The sequence below is a fragment of the Eurytemora carolleeae genome, unplaced genomic scaffold (genome assembly GCF_000591075.1).
Source record: "Eurytemora carolleeae unplaced genomic scaffold, Eaff_2.0 scaffold43, whole genome shotgun sequence".
NCBI lineage: Eukaryota > Metazoa > Arthropoda > Copepoda > Calanoida > Temoridae > Eurytemora > Eurytemora carolleeae.
Genome location: NW_019396029.1, coordinates 545,037 through 566,523, shown reverse-complemented (window position 1 = coordinate 566,523; position 21,487 = coordinate 545,037). Strand labels below are relative to the sequence as shown.

At 35.5% G+C, this 21,487-nt stretch overlaps 2 protein-coding genes across 4 annotated transcripts in view; one reads left to right on the top strand and one right to left on the bottom strand.

Annotated features, from left to right (window-relative positions):
• Nucleotides 1-5,236: 5,236 nt before the first annotated feature.
• The window catches only part of LOC111695343 (trichohyalin), a 34,501-nt gene continuing 18,250 nt past the window's right edge, over nt 5,237-21,487 (top strand). Inside the window, exons 1-7 of one of the 2 annotated variants that reach the window (XM_023464648.1) lie at nt 5,237-5,294; nt 6,147-6,185; nt 6,470-6,523; nt 6,691-6,708; nt 6,776-7,015; nt 7,611-7,644; nt 19,826-19,983. In XM_023464648.1, the coding sequence (XP_023320416.1) occupies nt 5,287-5,294; nt 6,147-6,185; nt 6,470-6,523; nt 6,691-6,708; nt 6,776-7,015; nt 7,611-7,644; nt 19,826-19,983 (551 nt within the window). In that variant the 5' untranslated portion in view covers nt 5,237-5,286. Of the gene's footprint in view, nt 5,295-5,782; nt 5,967-6,146; nt 6,186-6,469; nt 6,524-6,690; nt 6,709-6,775; nt 7,016-7,610; nt 7,645-19,825; nt 19,984-21,487 lie in introns of those variants that run through there. The other variant, XM_023464639.1, reaches the window with a different exon arrangement.
• On the bottom strand, nt 7,840-19,798 carry LOC111695333 (uncharacterized). 2 transcript variants are annotated; one of them, XM_023464631.1, is made up of 4 exons: nt 19,444-19,798; nt 19,124-19,243; nt 8,202-11,576; nt 7,840-8,001 (listed from the first exon to the last, which is right to left on the bottom strand). In XM_023464631.1, exons 2-3 carry the CDS (start codon nt 19,132-19,134, stop codon nt 9,071-9,073), a joined length of 2,517 nt encoding a protein of 838 aa, XP_023320399.1. In that variant the 5' UTR covers nt 19,135-19,243; nt 19,444-19,798; the 3' UTR covers nt 7,840-8,001; nt 8,202-9,070. The 2 variants fall into 2 exon arrangements, with proteins under 2 accessions (XP_023320399.1, XP_023320389.1); XM_023464621.1 differs by lacking the exons at nt 19,124-19,243; nt 19,444-19,798 and having other exon boundaries at nt 8,202-11,723.

The window sequence follows — 21,487 nt, the reverse complement described above, 5'->3', positions numbered from 1 at the left end:
TCTTTTTATGTTCGACGCATGCATGTTTGGTTTTGTAGAAATTTCTAAAACATATTGAAAAGTTGTAGTTTTCACAGTTTTTATCTTAATATTCTAGTATGTTTTCTTCAGGGAACAAAACACAATCAATCTTAAATAATTTATTCTGATTTCTCATCTTTGCTGCATAGGTTAATGCCGAGAAAACTAAAAGACTAAGCTAAAAACTAAATTATATAAATAGATAATTGTGTTTAAAAACAAAGGAATTGAGTCTTTGCAACAAATCCTAATTTTCTAATACCTATATATCTACAACCAAATTATGTAAACTTTTGAAATTTCAAACTTTAATTGTTTTATGTAACAGAAGTCATAGTTTGAAATAAATAAGGTTTACAACATTGGGTTGTTAAGATAAAGGGATTTAAAAATCAGAGTTTGTGGCAAACACTCAATTCCTTTATGGACATCTAAAGATCTTTCTTGTCTGTTTGTCTGTTTGACTCAACTGATCAAATCCACACTTTTGTCTGGTAACACACACGACATCTTGACGTTTTTAAAATTAATAAAATGAAAAAGTATTGCTTAAACAAAATTAAGAAATCCACCAAAAAAAAAACACAGAAAAATCCACTAAATATTTTAATTTGGTTTGTACTGTCATGGTCCTTGGAAGCTGGTATAGAATTTTTAAGTATGATGAAATGTCTATTAATTTTTATTCTTTAAATGAGTCACAAAGAGATATTAGTGTTTACTGTTTACCCCCTGCATTAACAAACACACATTATGCTAATTTTCATTATCAGTTTCTTTCATGAAAAACGTTATCTAGGGTTTTAATTTTTATTTTATTATCTCAACCCTTACTCACTTCATAACATTTGTTTTTTTTTAGTTTCTAGTTTTTTTCTATTTGACATTTTTTTGTTTTCCCTTTTACCAAACAATAAAGACCAATTTTTCCTTATTATTGGGTGGGATGTTACGTTATTTGACTGTCTCTTGGAGTATTTAAGTAAAATAATATCCTTTTGCCTTCAAAATTCATAGATTTTCATCTCTCGGTGCGCGGCGCTGTGAATATTTGAGTGGCCAAATTGGCCTTAAAAATTCTTGAGAAAATTAATTTGCTTTACTCCTTTAAACCTTACACCCCTTTTCTTCTTGTTTTAATAAAAAATATGAGAAAGTTTGAAAGTATCATTATATGTTATCAATCTTACCGTAAATATAGATTAATTTGAGGGTTTAATAAACTAAAAATAATTAATCATCTTTCTGTAGATTAATTTTTAAGAAATGTTAAATTGGATTTCTACGTAGGAGATAATAAAAATACCGGGAAATTTATATTTGAAATAGAACATTTTTAATGTTATTGAATATAATACTTGTAGGTTCAAAGTTTTATTAAATTGATTTGAAGATAGGGTTTCCATTCGCAAAACTTTTGCGCAATTTTTGCGGAACGAAACGCAATATTTTTCTTTCTTTGCGCATCAATTTTGCGCGAAAAAACAACAATTTGCGCAATCATTCGCAAAAGTCATTTCGCGCAAAATTGCCCTATTCCGCTTTTGCGAAACTCAAGTTTTGCGCAATTCCGCAACAAGAGTTTTGCGCAAATCCGCAATTCCGCAATTTCGTAAAAATCAAACGGTTGGTGACGGTGTGTGTTTCTTAGAATTCAATTCTGGAAAAATCTTGTTTTGGAATGTCTTCCTATTGGTCACTTTTACATAATTGACCAATGACAATTAAGAAGAGTTCAAATCTTTTGGACATGCATATTTCCTAAAAGTAGATTCTTCAGGCATTGGTTACTTTCTTGCATTATTTTATATGAAATCAAAACGATTTCAGAAATTTGATTAAAAAAAATTAAGAATACAATTCATACTCATGATTAAGCAAAGCTTTTAAGGCCGGGTCACTAGAAATTATTTAATAGGATTAAAATATTGCAAAGTTTCACACTCTCTAATTTCTATTTTATTAATTTTGGTCCCTTAATTTAAACTTTTTGTAACTGGAAGTAACCAATTGAGTGTAGTATAATCGTTATCATACTCGTATGTTAATATTTTTTTTTGTATAAGGAATAAATCTTCAGTTGTTTAATTCTAAGCTTAGAATATCAATTTTTGACAATGTGCCTAAAAAGTTACATTTTGCGTAAAACTTGCGGTTTTGCGCAAAAACTTGCGGTTTTGCGCAAATTGCGCAAAAAAATTGCGCAAAACTAAAATTTCGTTTCATGCGTAACTTTCGCAAAAAATATTTCCGGTTTTGCGCAAATTGCGCAAAATAAATAGCGCAAAACCGCGCAAAACTCATTGCGTTTCATGCGCAAAAATAGCGCAAAAGTTCGCAAAAATAAAATTTGCGCGAAAATAGCGCAAATTTTGCGCAAAAGATTTAGCCATTTCGTGGAAACCCTATCTGAAGATCGTAGAAACCAATTTTAATTATGTTTTTTTAGTTTTTTTTATTAATGGGTTTTCTACGACACTTTCTTACATTCCTGATAAAGGAACTGAGTCTTTTCCACAAACTCAAATTTTCTTTTTCTTAAATCTTTGAAACCTGATGGTATACAACTTTGATATTTAAACTTAGACTATTTGATCGAACATAATTCATAGTTTGAAATATCAAAGGTCTATGATATTAGGTTATAAAGATATAGGGGATAGAAAATCAGAGTTTGTGACGAAAACTCAATTCCTTTGTACCATGCGCAGAGAGCCGTTTTTCAAACTCTGCGCATCATCGTTCCAGAACTTCTCATTTGTAATTGGTATTACATCTCCAATTTTTGATGAATCAGCAATCCGTCAAACAAAAGAAGGATTTTTCAGTAAGTCGATGGGAGGGGGAAAATTAGGATCGAAGGAGGTGAGGGTGGGGATTATAAGATAGATAGATACTACTAATACAAATCCCCTATACTGTTGAGTAGACAGGATTCATATCAGAACTGATTGCAGGGTGTAATACAACATATTATAGATAAATATATGTACAACCCCCCCCCCCCACCATCTCCCCCCTACCGATTCAAGAAAAAAAATTAAATTTAAGCTGAAATAAAGTACATAGTTTGAATATTTCTTATTCAAATTCTTATGTTCTAAAATGTGAAAATAATATAGTTATTAATGTTCACAGAAACCACAAATATTTGATATTATATTTTTTTATATTTTTGTAGTTCTGATAAAAGTAATTATAAGAACATTTACAATGGTGAACTCTCATCAATCTTTAAAGTGTCAAGTCGACTTTCTAACTAATTATCTGTGTACAAGCACATATTGTATATTATACAATTTAGAAAAATTACTCTACACATGTCAAAACTTTTCCAGGGGGCTCGAATTTTTAACCTTTTCTTAACTCAATCAGAACGTATAAGCTTTAGCGAGGGATGTTTTCAGGCTAAATTGGCAATACATGGAAAACCCCATGAATGTTTTGTATATTGGCCCAGAGAACATGAAATAAGGGATGTTTTAAATACCTAATGGACCAAGAGATCATGAAATAAGGGATGTTTTAAATACCTAATGGACCAAGAGATCATGAAATAAGAGATGTTTTAATGCCTAATGGGTCTAGAGAACATGAAATAAGAGATGTTTGAAATACCTAATGAGCCAAGAGAATATGAAATAAGAGATGTTTGAAATACCTAATGGGCCAAGAGAACATGAAATAAGAGATGTTTTAAATACCTAATGGACCAAGAGAACATGAAATAAGAGATGTTTTAAATACCTAATGGGCCAAGAGATCATGAAATAAGAGATGTTTTAAATGCCAAATGGGCCAAGAGAGCATGAAATAAGAGATGTTTTTAATGCCAAATGGGCCTAGAGAACATGAAATAAGAGATGTTTTAAATGCCATATGGGCCAAGAGAACATGATATAAGAGATGTTTTAACTGCCATATGGGCCAAGAGAGCATGAAATAAGAGATGTTTTAAATGCCATATGGGCCAAGAGAACATGAAATAAGGGATGTTTTAAATGCCAAATGGGCCAAGAGATCATGAAATAAGAGATGTTTTAAATGCCAAATAGGCCAATAGAGCATGAAATAAGAGATGTTTTAAATACCTAATGGGCCAAGAGAACATGAAATAAGAGATGTTTTAAAAGTAAAAATGGCAAAGAGAACAATAAAAATAAAGCTAATAGCAATTAAAAAATAATGGATTTATAAAAACTGATTTCGCCAAAACCACAATAAATGATGGACTTTTTAAAAGCTTAATTGACTAAAATAATGAAAGATGTTTTGAAAACTAAATTGACCAAGAGGACATTGAAAAATTAAAATGACAGTGAGCCGGAAATGTAATTTAGAACCTTTCATCGTATAAAAGGTGCGCAAATATTTGCAACCTAAGATCGTTTTTAAACAAATCCCAACCCTAGAGAGTACTAGAATTATATCATTTTCTTCTCAATATATTTCGCCAAATACAGGAGTTCGTCCTATAATATTACAGACATAAGCAAAAAAAAATTTTTGTCAGATAATATTAGGATTTTTATTCTCTTTATTTTTTTTTATAAAAGCTCGATTAGCTTCCATAATCGGAGTAAGCCGGACTTGTTACTATAAACCTGAAATGCAACGTAAATGTATGGTTTCTTTGATTCGTTTATTTTTTTATGTGAAATGAGATAATAAATTCAATTAAGTCAAAGGGGCAAAAGTCTTGTGTTTTAGTTCGTAAATTGTTTAACATTTTTTTTTGTCAGTTCTGTCAGTTCTGTGTCTTGTTTTATAATGTTTTAAGATAAGATTTATTTAGGAAGTCTTCTTGTGTAAGTAAGATGAACGAGAGAAAAGTCATGTTTAAGCATTTTGAAGCAACATTTTTTTCGAAGGAGAATTTTTTTTAAAGTGGGATTGAGAAAAAAAGTGGATACAAGTATGAATACAGGAAAGAAAAGAATAAATAAGAAAGATGAATAAAAAGAAAAGTATGAATACAGGAAAGAAAGCAATGAATAAGAAAGATGAATAAAAAGAAAAGTATGAATGCATGAAAGAAAGCAATGAATAAAAAATATGATCTGAAGAAAATGTCCGCAGTCTTTAAAGATTACTCATTCTGACTGACAGACAAACAATAGGTCTATGACAGACAGAGAATAGGACCAGACCAACCCATAGTCTGGGAAATGGAGGNATAATTATTATTATATTAATTATTATTTTATTTAGCCGACCTGTTCTACCTCTCAAATACCTGCTAAATACCACTCATCATCCAGATACATGTACAGGTACATTATACACTCTACACTGTACAGGTACATTATACACTCTACATTGTACAGGTACATTATGCACTCTACACTGTACAGGTACATTATACACTCTACACTGAACATGTACATTATACACTCTACACTTTACAGGTCACTATACACTCTCCACTGTACAGGTACACTATACACTCTACACTGTACAGGTACAATATACACTATACACTGTACAGGTACATTATACACTCTACACTGTACAGGTACATTATACACTCTACACTGTACAGGTACAATATACACTCTACGTTGTAACCTGTACAGTGTAGAGGGAATACCTGTAGAGTGTACGGGTTACACTGTACAGGATATTATATTCTTGAGCATTGTAACTGTACACGACTGTTCACAAGCAAGGCATTAAAACTATGGTATGGGGTAGAGAGTTTGCGTACAAATCCTACTGCTAAAAACTAGTTTGCTGGGATTGTTTACTAACTGTTGATGATTTGTTTTTAACCAGTTTCTGAGCAGTCCTTACATCCACAAAGGATGAGACTTCAGTGACGACTGCACAGAACATATTAAGTCTTCTTCCTTAAATTACTGATATCCTGCAGTTTTAGCTCTTTCGTCACAGTACTTTCCATTCCTTTACATTCCTATATGTATAAGTATGACCCGGAAAAGTAGGTAAAGAACCTGTAAAGAACAAATTAAAAGTTGTAAAACTCATTTTTATTTTTTAGGATAAAAGAAAAATTTTCTTTCGCAAGAATAGCTAATAGCTATACAGTTGTTAAAATAAAAGATCCAAAAATATGAATTAGTTAAGGATGTTGAAGCTACATTGAATTGTTTAATTTTTTGTAGACCTGGGCGACCTAAATCTTGCAAATACGATACATATAGGTAAACTATACGAAACAAATATAATTGCATAATTTTCAAATTTTAAAAATTAATTATAATAATCAAATTTTCACCTTTGATCATTGTTCATATAATAACCTTAAAAACGTATTCAAACTTTTCCAAGAATTTTAATTTAAAACTTTTTTCAAGTGTGCGAAACCTTAAAAATAGAAAAGATAAAGAAACGCAAATTCATCCTGCACATTTTTAGGAAAAGATTTTCTCTTTCAAAAAGTAAAAAAAAAATCTTCTTAAAAAAATGACAAAGCTTTTAATTTCAGGACACGGGCCAGAGGCAGTATTGTAGATGAGACTCTTTTTGGAGATCCGCTCAGGATAGTCAGTATATGTAGTTCAAATATTCATAAACATTTGCTCCTTTTAGAACATTTTAAGGTTGATCCAAATCAGGTTTTCTGATGATTATTATATTAATTGATTGCTTTTTTATATTGATTGATTGAATAATCGATTTATTGATTGATTTATACTGATTAAACAGTGTACGACTGATGTCAAGGTAAATATTCTAATTTTAAATCTAAATTTTAAAAAAACTCAAGGAAACATTGGTTTATCTTTTATAGAAGTAAGAGTATGGAAACTATTTCAAGAGAAGGACGTCTGAACCCGGAGCTAGAGGAGCAAAAAGGTTTTGATCCTCTTGGATCTAGACCCAGAGGTCACTTTACCCCTGGAAAACAGCGTCCTAAAACTGCTCTGGCTACTATGAGGGTTCCAAGAGATCTCGAGTTTTCTCCTAGAGATGAATCCAGGAGTAACCAGGATATGGTCGGTTCACTCGTTATATCATCATTCGAGTTCAGGTATAGGTTAACCCGGAAACATTGTAAGAATTTATAAAATGTCGCATCAGCTGACTTGAGTTCAATTAACAGTTTGTTAAATCTGATATTAGTCTATTCAATATAGCATCGTATCTGTATTTGTTATCTAACTTAACTTTAAAACAGTAGGGATATCCCAAAAGAGCAGATTAAGTAAGAAATTGAAAGTGTCCACATTGGATATACAGATTAAGCGATCAGGATTAAAGTTATGCAATTCTAAAGTTCCCCGCTCAGCAGCTTTAAAATCAACATCTGAAGTGAAAATAAACAATTTCGGTGTTTTATGTTCATTGGACTATTTAAAATTATAATTTGAATCAAAAATTCGTCTTTCTATTCCATAGTTTTGAGAGCTTACTGTAAAATAAATACTCATTCATGTTCTAACTAATTCATTATTTTCTTCCAGTTCAAACCCGATTAATTACAATTGTTAAGTGTTAAGTGTTTCAATTTATTTCGCAAATTTTTCACATTCATTTTTCGGTATTTTTAAAATCTATTTTCGAACGTTTAACTTTCGTAATATATAACTTATTTCGTAATATAATTTATATACCTTACATTGCAGAAAAATCCGAGAAGCTTCTAAGGAGATGACGAAGGTATTTCCAAATATTAAATATTAAAATACCAGAACTCATTCATTCTTCTAAGCAATTTACAACATTCCTATGACTGAAGAAGAATTAATGATTAAACAGTATTTTTGTCACTAGGCCTCAGAGCGCTTGGAGCCCCATTTCGGGTCTGATCTAGAGAACAATTTTTGGCCCCCCCGCCCCCCCTTGTTTCGTAACAAAACCCAAAATAAGGCATAATCAAATCAAGTGTTTCTCTACCTCGAAATCATCGTTGAAAAACGAGTCTTGGAATCTAGGTTGCTAGTGACAGATAAGAACAGAAACAGTACTTCTCATCATTTATTCATCTCTCATAGCATCACATATCTCGATTCAAAACTAGAGATATATATCACATGTATAAATATTTACAAAGTTCCATCAATAATCTAAAAGTACCAGCAAGACGCCTCAAACTCTAATATTGTCAAAAACTAAAACACGTCTTGCTTGTACTAATCCAGGTTTTGAGAAAAACTATACCAATACTAAAAACATAATTCTTGTCCCCAAATGTTCACATTTGATCTAAAAAGTACCTTAATTCGCCTCCGACGATTTATAAGATAGAAAACCACTTTTATCCGTCCAAACTTCCTCCTTATTCCTTGAGTCTGAAAAAACCTAGTACTCAATAACGAGCTTCTTTAGCTTAAAGATATAAACTCAAATCGTAAAAACTTGAAATATGTGACGAACTTTTTATACGAATCCTCACAGAACAAATATCAATCTTAAAATGATTCTAGAACTTTCCGCTGCAGTAAAACTGACAAAGACCCGGAAGATGCTCTGAGTTTTTTCTAAACGCATGCGCAGTAATTTTGGTTGGAACTGGAAACTGAGATCCGGTCCCTGGAATCAATAAAAAGTGATCCTGGTCCCTGGAATCACTTAACATACCCCGGCCGGGGAGAATTTCCAGACCAACCACAAAGCAAAACAAACATGAGCTCTATGAGTACTAGGATTCAGAACCCGACAAGGTTTCTATATATTTTTTCATTGCAAGTCTTCCCAACATTCTTCATAATGATCAGATCATGTGAACACTTCCAGGACCATAAAAAATGGAACACATATTTATCAAAAAAGCTTTATTCAATAACTACCGTAATATATTGAGATCAGTTTGCACCAGGGCGACAAAAACATAAAACACCCTATAAGTTCATTTGGTAATCAATAATCTGACTGAATCTCAAAAAACAAATAATATGGAAGAGCAAATTGCTTGATCATTAACAACTCCATGAGAAAAACTGAAGTTTCAAGTATCCTGTACTAATGAAAAAATTAAACTGAAAAAAAACAATATGCAATATATGAAAAAAAAATATACTGAACGATATGCAGCAATTCTTCCAACAGCCTGGAGAAAACACTCCACTCTGCACCATAAACCTGATCAGGCCAAATGCTCAGTAAAGTCAAATTGTAGATCAAACTCCGAGTCTGAATCTACATACTTCTCCGCCTCTATCAGTTCATCATAGGTCCTTGTATCCTTCTTCAGCTTACCCTTCTTGCCCTTCTTTCCCTTCTTCTTCTTCCTCTTCTGATCAATCTTCTTCCTACATGTCGGTTTTGGATCATTTATCCCAGGAGTCTCGAACTCATCCTCGTCCATGATCTCCACCTGCACTTCATCATCTTCATTGATCACAACTACTTCTTCCGATCCTTCATCTTCACAATCCACAGATCCACTAGAACCTTGAGGAAGTGAAACTTGAATCTTGGACTTTTTGGAAGCAGATCTTGGACGAGATGATGATCTTACCCTCTTCCTGCCTTTCCTCCTAGGGATCCAGCCAGGAAGCTTAGGGATTCGATCCAACCACAGGGACTGATCATCCTGATCCTTATTTTCTAAGACTGCAGATAAATGTTGGCATCTGGCCTCTCTGGCCCTGAATAACTCCCAAGACCTCTCCTTTCTAGCTTCTTCCTCTTTGAGCTGCATCTGCAGATTATTATCAAACTTCTCCTCAAGCTCCGGGATCCTGATTGCATCGGTACCATGGATTCTCTTGAAGATAATCCTCAATCCTCTGTACAATCCTTGCATGTAGTGTCTAAATGGTAAATCATCCTTCATTCTCTGCAGAAAATCCTGGATTTGGAGAGGATAATATCTAGCCCACTCAAACACCACAGCCTTGAGCACCTTCCCCTCCTTCCTTGCAAACTTGCTCAAGGTCGCAGGCTTTACTGTGGATGGGTTCATCCGACATAGAGCAGACTTCAGGGATGAGGGTCTGAACAATCCAGAATAAGCTGGTACGGACTCAAAATACTCCGCATTGTGGATAACATGAGGAGAAATTCCAAATCTGGCATAGGAGAGAAAGTAAGGATTTATATTCTTCATCTTGACCCCACATGTCCATTTAAACCCGGATGATTTTAAGATCCTTGCCTGAGTAATAAACCATTCTCTCGCATGACTCAGGAACCTGCATCCTCCGTTGGTTAACTCTCCAATGATTTCACACCAAATTAGAACCCTGGCAGGACTCACATCCATTAGAGGAGAATCATATGAATACCTGAACCTGAGGGATTTTATCATCTCATATCGAGTCTTGGCTGCATCAAAGTCCACATTATGGACCTCTACACCATCTAAGGACAGCAAGACCATCTCCAGGATCCATCTGACTGCTTTGATCTGATCAACGATCCCCAAGAATTTCAGGACAATATCAGGGTCTGGGAACACATCTCTGATCAGTACTGCTGTCAATATATTATACGTCATGAATCCAAACCTCAAATCACCCAAACAGTATACCTTCAGAGAATCTGGAAGCTCATCCCATTTCCAGGCCCACTTCCCATCTCCCGTTGATACGCACTTGTTCAGAGTATGTCCCACAACGTTAACTCCCATCGGAGTCATACTCATGGCCCTCATATTATATCCAGCCAGTACAGATAATGTGCTCAGATCCAGGAAACCAGCGCATGATATTTCCCTACCAGAGAACAAAGAATAAAAAAGTTCAAGATCAGCTACATCAGTTCTTACCCCAAGACCCGTACACACAGGAATGCTTTCTATGAAGTTTAGAACTTCGTCCTGGATTACAATCCTGTTCAGCATATACTCGTTCCTGGAATTCCTCTCCAACGCTATGGTGATCATCAAAGCATAGGAGATGCCGTTTCCGATCATGACTCTCACAGGGAGTTGCATCCATCTATCCTCCGGGATTGACTCTAGGTTGTGGTCATGCAACTCATCAGAAATCTTTCTAGGAAAAATTGTCCCAATCTTTCCGGCCATTCTGTAGACATCCAGCAGGCTGATCTTAATTTCCTCATTATCCATAGAACAGACTGCTGTAGGATAAGCCTTCTGATCCTTCTCATGCTTGCTCCAAAACCAGGAGAAGATCTCATTGCATTGCTCCGGGGTGGTTTCTCCTATAATCACCTCCTTGACCTCAACCTCCTGCAGCATGTTAAGAGATAAACCCCGGTTTCTTTGATAACTATTAATCTCAGTCTTGGATGGGAACTGCCAACACTCCATCTTCCCCATGGACACTGCGAGGAAATCCAGTATTGGAGCTCCAGCAGGTAAAAAATCATCAAACTTTATTCCTCTTGGTATCTGAACTCCTGACTGATTAACATTCTTCAGATAAGTTGACATTACGCTTCTATCCGAACCTCTTCCCATGACTGGACGGTGTCCTACATATGATCGCATAAGGTTAGACTTCTCCAGGTCCCCTGATGATCTCCAAGGATTGATCTGATCTCTCCGGACCAGGACATGCATCTCATCTGAGCTAGGACCAGACCTAGCACTCATCATTTTCCTTGCAGCCCTCGTCATCATTTCTTGACAACTGAAGGCCACTAAAGGGTTTTGCTCAGGTTTTCTCTCCTGCCTCTTTCCTCTGAACAAAACAAATGTTAAACATAGATATTTATAAATTGGAACTTTTCTGTCAATGATTGATGATGTGTATACCGGACAATATTTTATTAAATAACATGAGTAATAAATAGAAGTGAGCACATGAATCATTAGGACAAACTCTTCACCTTCACACCTATTCCTGTTCAAATAAAGAGCACAGTAGACTTTCATGGTGTTGATTGGTGTTAATGAAAAGTTCGTCCACAGAAAAAATTATGCTCACTTCCCTAATACTTCTTATTAATTTACTCTTTGTGACATTTCCGGTTTTAGATATTTTACTGATAAAGGTAATTTCAACCTTGCGCTCCAGGCATTGTGAAACCATGCCCAATTTCCATTCTACACTGGATTTATCATACCCAGAATCATTCAATGTAAATAATACAACATCATCAATCACTGGCAATCTACCATTAGAGTTCCATTTGTCCGGTTTCAATGTAAACATATGAATATTATCAATAAAAAGTTGGAACCAAAACTTATATACATTTCTATTTCTCTCCAGGATACTTGTAGGGATTTTTGACGAATTTATATCGAAACCCTGTCCCTGGAGAGATCTAGCATTATTACGGCCTAAAAGCAGCCTGTTTGGTGTAAGAATCTCAAGCCCCAAATTAGATACAGATGAGGTGTCACCCCTGGCAATAGGAATATCATTTAAATCAGAGGATAATCTGGCAAATAAAGTCTCCCATTGAATGCTAGTCATAGGATTAGCAGTTTTAATTCCCATCCTCTCTAACATTTCTCTCAAAGATCTTATCTTTCTCTCCACTCTTCCTCTTTCAGAGTGTGCCTTTGCATAGCTCACATGTACTCTTATCCCTAGAGAGTCATAAAGCTGAGCATCCGCATCTCTTATAGAGAATCTGACATGCTTTAAAGCCATTAGTTGAGTACCACAGTCTACATACACATCAGAGGGGACTCCATGGCGAGCTGAGTGCCTTTCTAGGGCTGCAACTAGATCCTGGGTTTCTAGACCTTCCATCAATAAAATGTTTACCGCTCCAGTCAATAAACAAACACAGACTAATGCATAAAATTTTAATGTTGATCTTGAATTTTTGAAGGTTGATCCCTTAAATCCAAAGGCAATATCACACATCATACTATTGAATGGAGGTGAAATGATCGTCCTACATGATGGATGCTCACTCATCTCTATCTCTACAACCTTGCGCTCTAATAATCTACACGTTGTACAATCTGCCTTTATTTTTCTTATCATCCTCCTTAAACCACTTGGAACCATGACCTCCTTGAAGACCTCTTTAACTGTTCTCTCAACTCCTACGTGGGGTATTTTCTTGCAATGTAAGTACATGACCAGAGAGTATAAGATCGGGGAGTCTATAAGTACAACAGGAAGATGACCTGCAAACGTGTGAGTGTCCAAGAATGGGACAGAGTCTAAATCTTTTTGCTTGAATGGATTATTATTTGTAATCCTTCCTACAAAGTAATAAATTCCGTTCCTAAACTTGTATTTTGACAACTGCTTGTTTGACAAAGATGATCCTACCACTTTAGATTCAGCTCTAAAAAACTCATCCCGAGCCATATCTAAAAAATCTCTAGGATCAAAATCCCTCTCCGATGTGCAGAGTTTACAGGACATGTGGGATGACTGGCTGTGGGTTGTGTGAATGACGTACTGTGTGAAAGATACAATGAAGCTCATGATCCTTAATGATCTCAACCATCCCCAAGATACTGGATCAACAAGTAAATTAAAATTACTTCTACCATCAGGTTTCCTAAACTTCAAGAATTCTTGTCCTATGTGTATGGAGTGAATACCACTAATATTTGGATCAAATCTAAAGGGTTCAATGAAACATTCCTCCATAATGTTATCTTTGTCAGTACTAGATATTAGCAAGTCTTGATATTGGGATATCGGGAGAGAATGCGAGTCATGATTCATCCAGGAAGCCCCGTGTTGCCAAATTGAACCAATACCTAAATCCTCAACTGATAACTCATGGGGTTTGGTCAGGAGATCAGCTAGGTTTAGTTTGCCATCTATATGAAAAAGTGGTATCTTTTTAGATCCAGTGGTTAATTCAATCATACCCCTTGCTGCTTGAACTCGAGAAAAAATATATGCCCTAACCTTAATATTGGTGTTGTGAATCCATGATAGAGCTATTGTCGAATCAGTTAGGTAAATTACTTCTCCCACTTTTGATCCTAATGATCTCTTGACTATGTATGCTAATTCTGTCATCAGTAATATAGCAGATAATTCATTTCTTGGTACTGTACCCTTCATTAACTTAGATTTAGAGCAGAGCAAAGCTGTGGACCATGACCCATCAATACATTTTTTACTCATGTAGATCGCAGCTCCTCCTGCTAGTTTACCTGCATCACTGAGACAAATCAATCTGAAGGGCTGTTGGATATTTATATATTCAGAAAAAGGAAACCTCTTTGCAGAGAGTTCTCCATAAGAGGTGAATTTTGATAGGATCTTCTTCCATTTCACCTGTGTTGCTGGATCCAGGGTTTTATCCCATGGAATTGAGTTTAGTTCAGAGGATGACAGTTTCAGCTGTAGTTTGATAGGTTCCCATAGTCCAAGAGGATCAAAAATTTCAGCTATTTTGGAAATAATCATCCTTCTAGAAAGACTAACCTGGGATAATAAATTATCAGCATCCTCCTCAGTAACTACTGGATGAGGGTTGGGTTTTTTAATACCTTTCTTTTTTCGGTTCAAATTTAGCTCTGAGACCCCAGGATATAATATATCCAATTCTGTGTTCCACTTATATCCTAATAGTTTAATAGTCTTTCCATCAGAGCTAGCTTTAATATCTGGCTTTCTTCCGCTCAGTACCACATATTTCAAACTAAAACCTGCTGTTGAAAGGAGATCCTGAACCTGTGATATTTGCTCATCTCTCTCTTCCTGGGAGTCTGCTCCTGATAAAATGTCGTCTACGTACCTATCTTTAGTGAGAGAATTCATTGCTGCAGGGAATTTATCCTTACCTTCCTCTGCCAATCTATCCAGAGCGTATCCTGCTTGGTTTCCAGTACTTACTACTCCATACCACGCTCTTACCATTACATATATATCAGGTTGTACATCTGGGTCTAAGGTATCATGATACAAGAATAATGAGTATGGGAAAGCTGATTCATGAAGATGTATTTGGTTGTATAATTTGCTCACATCGCTAGAATAACTAAACCTTGTTCCTCTATTCCTTATAGTTATATCCAAGATATTTCCTAATTTGTTTTCTCCCTTAGGGAGAATGACATTTAAATGAGTTTGAGAAGGATCTACTACCATTCTAACTGGAGTGCTAAGAGAATCTTCCTTTGCAACTATGAACCAAGGGTAGAAATGCCGAAATTTAGCGGTTTTAATCATGTTTTGGGTTTCACTAGGTAAATCCTGGATCTTGATCATAAAACCTTTTTCTACTAGTTCTTTATGAGCTTTTTTCATTCCCTCTCTCTCTATACTAGGTTTCTTACACTGAGCTAGATATATTCGTTTTGCCTGTCTATAATTGCTATCTGATCCATGTTTTTTACTAAGAAATTCTACCGGATCTTTAATAAATGGTAAAGTTGCAACTACCTTTTTAGAATGAAGATCTAATGTAACGCTATTTTCAATGTAGGACTGTTCTAAAGATTCTTGCAAAGAAATAGAAGTGAGTCTAGGGGATTTCATGCACTTAATACATTTTGCACAACTATCACATCTATATGTAACCAGATTGTCAGAATCATCTTCTCCGACTAGTTCTCTCATTCTAGCTATGGGTATGGATACTTTAAAAACCTCACAAAAGTGAGCTCTAGGTCCCTTCGGGTAGGATTCTGAATTATGTTTAGGTTCGTGCATAAAATCCCCCCCCCCCTCCTCTATTTCTCCTCCCATTTCTAACAATGTGCTCTCTGGGATGGGTGTGGGATTAACAGATATATTAAACCTTTTATCAACTTGGATTGAAGGATATAGATCCTCAATCCGTCCTTGATAATTAAGGGTTTTTTCTCTCAAATGAAAAATTGCATGGGATAAATCTTTACTCAGATTAGAGTTTACTCTAGAGAATGAAGAGTGGGGACCTGCGTAAATTATTCTAGATCCAAAAATGTCTACAAAGGGACTCTTATAAACCCCTACTCCAGAAGGTAGGATGGTTATTAGTGTGGGATTAAGATGATTATTCTTGATACCTATCAAGAGTTTGACCTCATCTCCGGCAGCATACTCTGGTAGTGGGTCCCCATTATAAGGGTGAATCTTATTCGATCTATACTCCTCGTTTATCTCTGATAAATCATATCTCTCAAACTTTGAAGTTACACTAGATATACCTTGACATTTAAGTTCATGATATGTCCCTGACTCCGAGGGTCCTAAATTGAATCTGAACTTACCCATCTCAGTGGTGATTGAACCCCCCCCAACAACAGTGAGTTTAGTTGGTTTCTTAGTAATAATTTGAAGTTTTTGCTCGATTGCTAAGTCTCCATTTACTAAATTGGTGTTTGCACCACTATCAAAAAAGGTCAAAACATCTTCGGTTCCAATTCTAAGGATTTGCATGAGATAAGCTGAGTGTTCATTGATCTCAGGGACAGTATTGTCTAACCTTGTTGGTACACTGATGCCAGATTGGGTATTTATAGTAGGGGTCTCAATACTCAGCTCTGAAGGCTTTTCACAACAGCTACACTCAACCTTATCAGAACAAGGACCAAGGGAGAATACTTGTTGAGTAAAATTAACAGAATATCTGATACAATCATCCTCGAGATTCTCAGGGAACTTGCCCATATGGGTCTCAAATGCATTCTTAATATCCTGGTATGGAGCTCTCATTGGGCCGTGTCTTATCTTTCTGCAGTACATGATATTAAAAGGAGATAATCCCTTTTCTCTAGCATATTCAAGACAACCCTGACAAATTAGGACTTCTGGAACAGAGGATTCAAATGAGCATTTCCTATCTTTGCAAGTGGATTTTGGTTTCAGACAACAGTAACATATCCTACCCTTGGGGGTAGCTTCCCATCTAACATGAGGATTCATGCTGAAGAATTCCTTACATTGAAACATTTCATGTGCGTGTCCTTTCAAGGGGCAAGGGTATGAAGAACCTGGAGGAAACCAATTCTTAACCGGAGAATATCCAGCAGCATGTGTAGATAAATCCCTCTGAAAGGGGGGGGGTGTTGGTTGACCTTGATTTACATTGAACACTGTCCTGGATTTGGGCAATGGGGGGGAGTTTGACTTGGGATTAGATCCCTTGTAGGGTTCCAGAATATTGCGTTGAGCTTCACATAATTCTTTAAAAAAGGCAAATGTTCTAGCCCCTTGGGGATTTTTCCAATCTAACCTCTTTAATTCCATATGATGATTGAAAGATTTTGAATCTTCGGGGGGGAGAATCTTAAATAGGGATGAAAGAGTGTTGCGAGAGTATAGAATATTATCTAATTCATCTATATCTACATATGGTACTCTTGCTAATCTGTCTAGTCTAGCTATTCCTAAGGTGATATCTGCATAGAATTCATATCTTTGTTTGTCACTACTCTGAACAGGTTTAGGCTTAGCAGCCAAACCTGAGATAATGTCAGAAACAATTGTATGAGGTGACCCATATTCCTTGAATAACCAAGCTTTAAGTTTTTGGTAATCATCAGAAATATTAAGGGATTTAGCTTTTATATCTTCAGTCAAATGTCTGGAGAATACTAGCATAGCTCTTTGCTTATTTGAACCCCAACCCACTAAAGCAATCTCTAGATCTTCAAAGAACTCATAGATAGACTTATTTGCATTATTAGAGAAGATTCCGACCCCACTAAGATCTCCCTTAACAGAGCAAGAAGCGTGAGCTTCAGATGAGGAATAAATATGTTCAACATTTATAATCCAATCGTTTGCACTGTCTAATAAGGATTTTGTCTGGGAATAATAATTTGAATCTATATCATCATAAGAAATGTACTTCATTAAAAGATCATGGCAGGTTTTGGAGTAACCTGTAACTTTTTTCACATCGGAATTGCATTTCTTGATGATGGCAAGATCAGAAGATTCTGATATTTTAGTTTCTATTAATTGACTCAAGAGTTTGGTAGAACTATCAATTGCATTCTTAGTTAAGTCTCGCTCTTTCTCTTTCTTTTCTAAACTTACTCTGGGAGGGATCTCGGTTCTCATAGAGAAGTTGAGGGGAGATTCAAGAGTTCTATCTAATTGATCCTTAACTTCTGTGACTACACTTCTTAGGTTGTCAATTACAATCTCATCTCGCTTATTCTTGTGTTTGATGGACTCTACCTCTTGTCTTAAATGTGTCCAATCTGCTCCGGGTATGGAATTATTGAGTATCTCCCTTACATTCTCTTTGATTTGACCCGTGACCGTGTCACTATCATATCCTGATTTGACAGAATCTATCGACATATTAATTTCCTTAACTCTTGTATCAATGTATCTCTTCACGTTCTTGTCTATTCGATCCACTGTCCTTTCCATGTGATCTAATCTTTGATCCCTAACAGAGCTAGAAGAGTTAAGTTCTATAATTTCCTGCTCTATAGTGGACAAAAGTCTCTCTTGGTTTAGTTGGACAGATACTATATCCTGATGTTTATCTTCTATTAACTTAATCCGATTCAAAATCTCATCCTTATCTTTCAGTAAAGCGGATTCCCATTCCTTATTAATTACTACTTGAATTTCAGATGATATAGGGGGGGGGTCTAATGAACTATTATCCATAGAATTGGGACCACCAGAAAGGGATTGAATACCCTGGATGGGGATGGGATGTGTAAAGACTTCATCATTGGAACTAATTAATTCTGTATCGTGGATCAAATTATCTGAATTCCTAATCCTTTGATCTTTTCTCCTATCTTGTTTCTCGGCCCTTTTTCTCAAAGATTCTATCCTAATTTGTAATTCGGCAAGCTGATCTACTACTTTTCTATCTACTAATCTTATTAAAGCTTCTTGTGAGACTCTAGCTATTCGTTTTTTAAATTTCAAAAATCCTTCATAAATAGTATCTAAACATAAAGAATCATTTTCATTAGTATCAGAAATCCATTTCTCAACCTCATTAATCAGACTGTTGCATTCTTTTAAAGCCCTCTCATGTTTTATGTTAAATCCACCCAACCTCTTAAGTTGAAGTCGGGTACCCCTCCCCCCCCCCACCGGGGTTTCAATGTATAAATCCTCCGGGGAGTGCAGGTTAGGGTTAGAACGATAATTAATATGAATAGGGTGAATATCTAAGTCCGGGTTCCGACTAGTAGGGGAGTCAGGGCCGAAGGATAATCCGCTAATTTTATCTGAATCTGATTCAGAACAAGACCTTTTGCGGGAGCCTTCCCTGTTTCCCTCACTAATCCCCGCCATTAAATTCCCGACTGGTATCGAGAAAAATTAAGTTTTGAATGTTTCGTAACAAAACCCAAAATAAGGCATAATCAAATCAAGTGTTTCTCTACCTCGAAATCATCGTTGAAAAACGAGTCTTGGAATCTAGGTTGCTAATGACAGATAAGAACAGAAACAGTACTTCTCATCATTTATTCATCTCTCATAGCATCACATATCTCGATTCAAAACTAGAGATATATATCACATGTATAAATATTTACAAAGTTCCATCAATAATCTAAAAGTACCAGCAAGACGCCTCAAACTCTAATATTGTCAAAAACTAAAACACGTCTTGCTTGTACTAATCCAGGTTTTGAGAAAAACTATACCAATACTAAAAACATAATTCTTGTCCCCAAATGTTCACATTTGATCTAAAAAGTACCTTAATTCGCCTCCGACGATTTATAAGATAGAAAACCACTTTTATCCGTCCAAACTTCCTCCTTATTCCTTGAGTCTGAAAAAACCTAGTACTCAATAACGAGCTTCTTTAGCTTAAAGATATAAACTCAAATCGTAAAAACTTGAAATATGTGACGAACTTTTTATACGAATCCTCACAGAACAAATATCAATCTTAAAATGATTCTAGAACTTTCCGCTGCAGTAAAACTGACAAAGACCCGGAAGATGCTCTGAGTTTTTTCTAAACGCATGCGCAGTAATTTTGGTTGGAACTGGAAACTGAGATCCGGTCCCTGGAATCAATAAAAAGTGATCCTGGTCCCTGGAATCACTTAACAATAAGTTTTTTCATTTAAAAGGAGGAACGGGAGTTGTTACTGGGCGGGGAAAGGAGTATGAGCTCCCCCTGGGCAGTACGACGTGCTGTACAACTTCCAGAACCGGTTTATTCACCACCAGCTCTAAGAACACCGTCACCACGTGATGGAGCTACGCTAGAGAGGGCAAACAGGCTACGGTAAAAGTTTTTGTCTGAGCTGGGAATTAGACACCCCTGGTTAGACTTCTTCTATTTAGATTTGATTAATTCCAGATTCTAAACTTCCTTTCTGAATCAAAGATCAACAAAAAACCACAACGTATTTTCACCGGCCAAAACTGGACGACCTTCTCGATATACTATCAAATATTCCTACTACCCTAGGGCTAGAACAGAACCTTTCTTCCTTTCATACCAGTTTAAACCGCCGTACTTCATGCAGTATAGCGTTAACTGTGTGTAGACATTCGCTGAACTTCCTTAAAGAGAAATAAATCACAAATAAGTCAGATATACTTATGAGGAACAGGAAGTGTGGTTTTGGTGGATGGAAGTACAGTGCACTTAATTTTTAATATTTTAAATGAAATCCGGGTCTCAAGTTTAATCTTGTCTGATATTACTACGTTCAATCAGAGTAGAATAATCAGATCAGAGTAGAACAATCAGATCAGAGTAGAACAATCAGATCAGAGTAGAACAATCAGATCAGAGTAGAACAATCAGATCAGATCAGAGTAGAACAATCAGATCAGAGTAGAATAATCAGATCAGAGTGGAACAATCAGATCAGAGTAGAACAATCAGATTAGAGTAGAACAATCAGATCAGATCAGAGTAGAACAATCAGATTAGAGTAGAACAATCAGATCAGATCAGAGTAGAACAATTAGATCAGAGTAGAACAATTAGATCAGAGTAGAACAATAAGATCAGGGTAGAAGAATCAGTTCAGAGTAGAACAATCAGATCAGAGTAGAACAATCAGATCAGAGTAGAACAATCAGATCAGAGTAGAACAATCAGATCAGAGTAGAGCTTATATTAAAACAAGTTAAATTACGTGTAAAGTAAATAAAGTTAATAGGCAAGAATTAATTAAATTTTTACAGTTAATTTATCTAGTTATACTTCCATACTATCTTGAACCAGTAGTTTAACCAGCCGTAATTAGTTCTAATACATTCGACTTTCTCGTGCATAATTTCTCAACTCTATTTGTAATTATGTATTTGAGCTAACACCTATAATCTAGATTTTATTAAATATTGATTAACATAAATTCATCCGATAAATTAAAAAAATCATTCCCCGCCTCAAACTCGAATTTTCTAGTCCTTGAAGAACTTTGATATTATTCTGCAAAATCAAATAGTCAAAGTTTAAAATATCAAAGGTTAGAATAACATTACAGAGATTTAGGTATTAAAACGTCCTACATGAGGTGAGTTATCAGTTATTATTTTTATTTTGATATTAAACAGAGTTTGTGTTTTCCAGTTTCAGAGCAAACTAAGTTTTTGTCGCAAACTAAAATATTCTAATTCCTATATCTTCGCAACCAGATAGTGCGAACCTTTGATATTTCAAACTTAGACTATTTTATCTAACATAATCAACAGTTCTACAGCATTGGGTTACAAAGATATAGAATTTTTTTTGGCAAGAACCTTCCTTTCTATCTGATTTATAATTCGCAATT

Coding starts and splice junctions, on each gene's coding strand:
- LOC111695333 (XM_023464621.1), bottom strand. CDS start 11,707: ATGATTCATGTGCTCACTTCTATTTATTACTCATGTTATTTAATAAAA.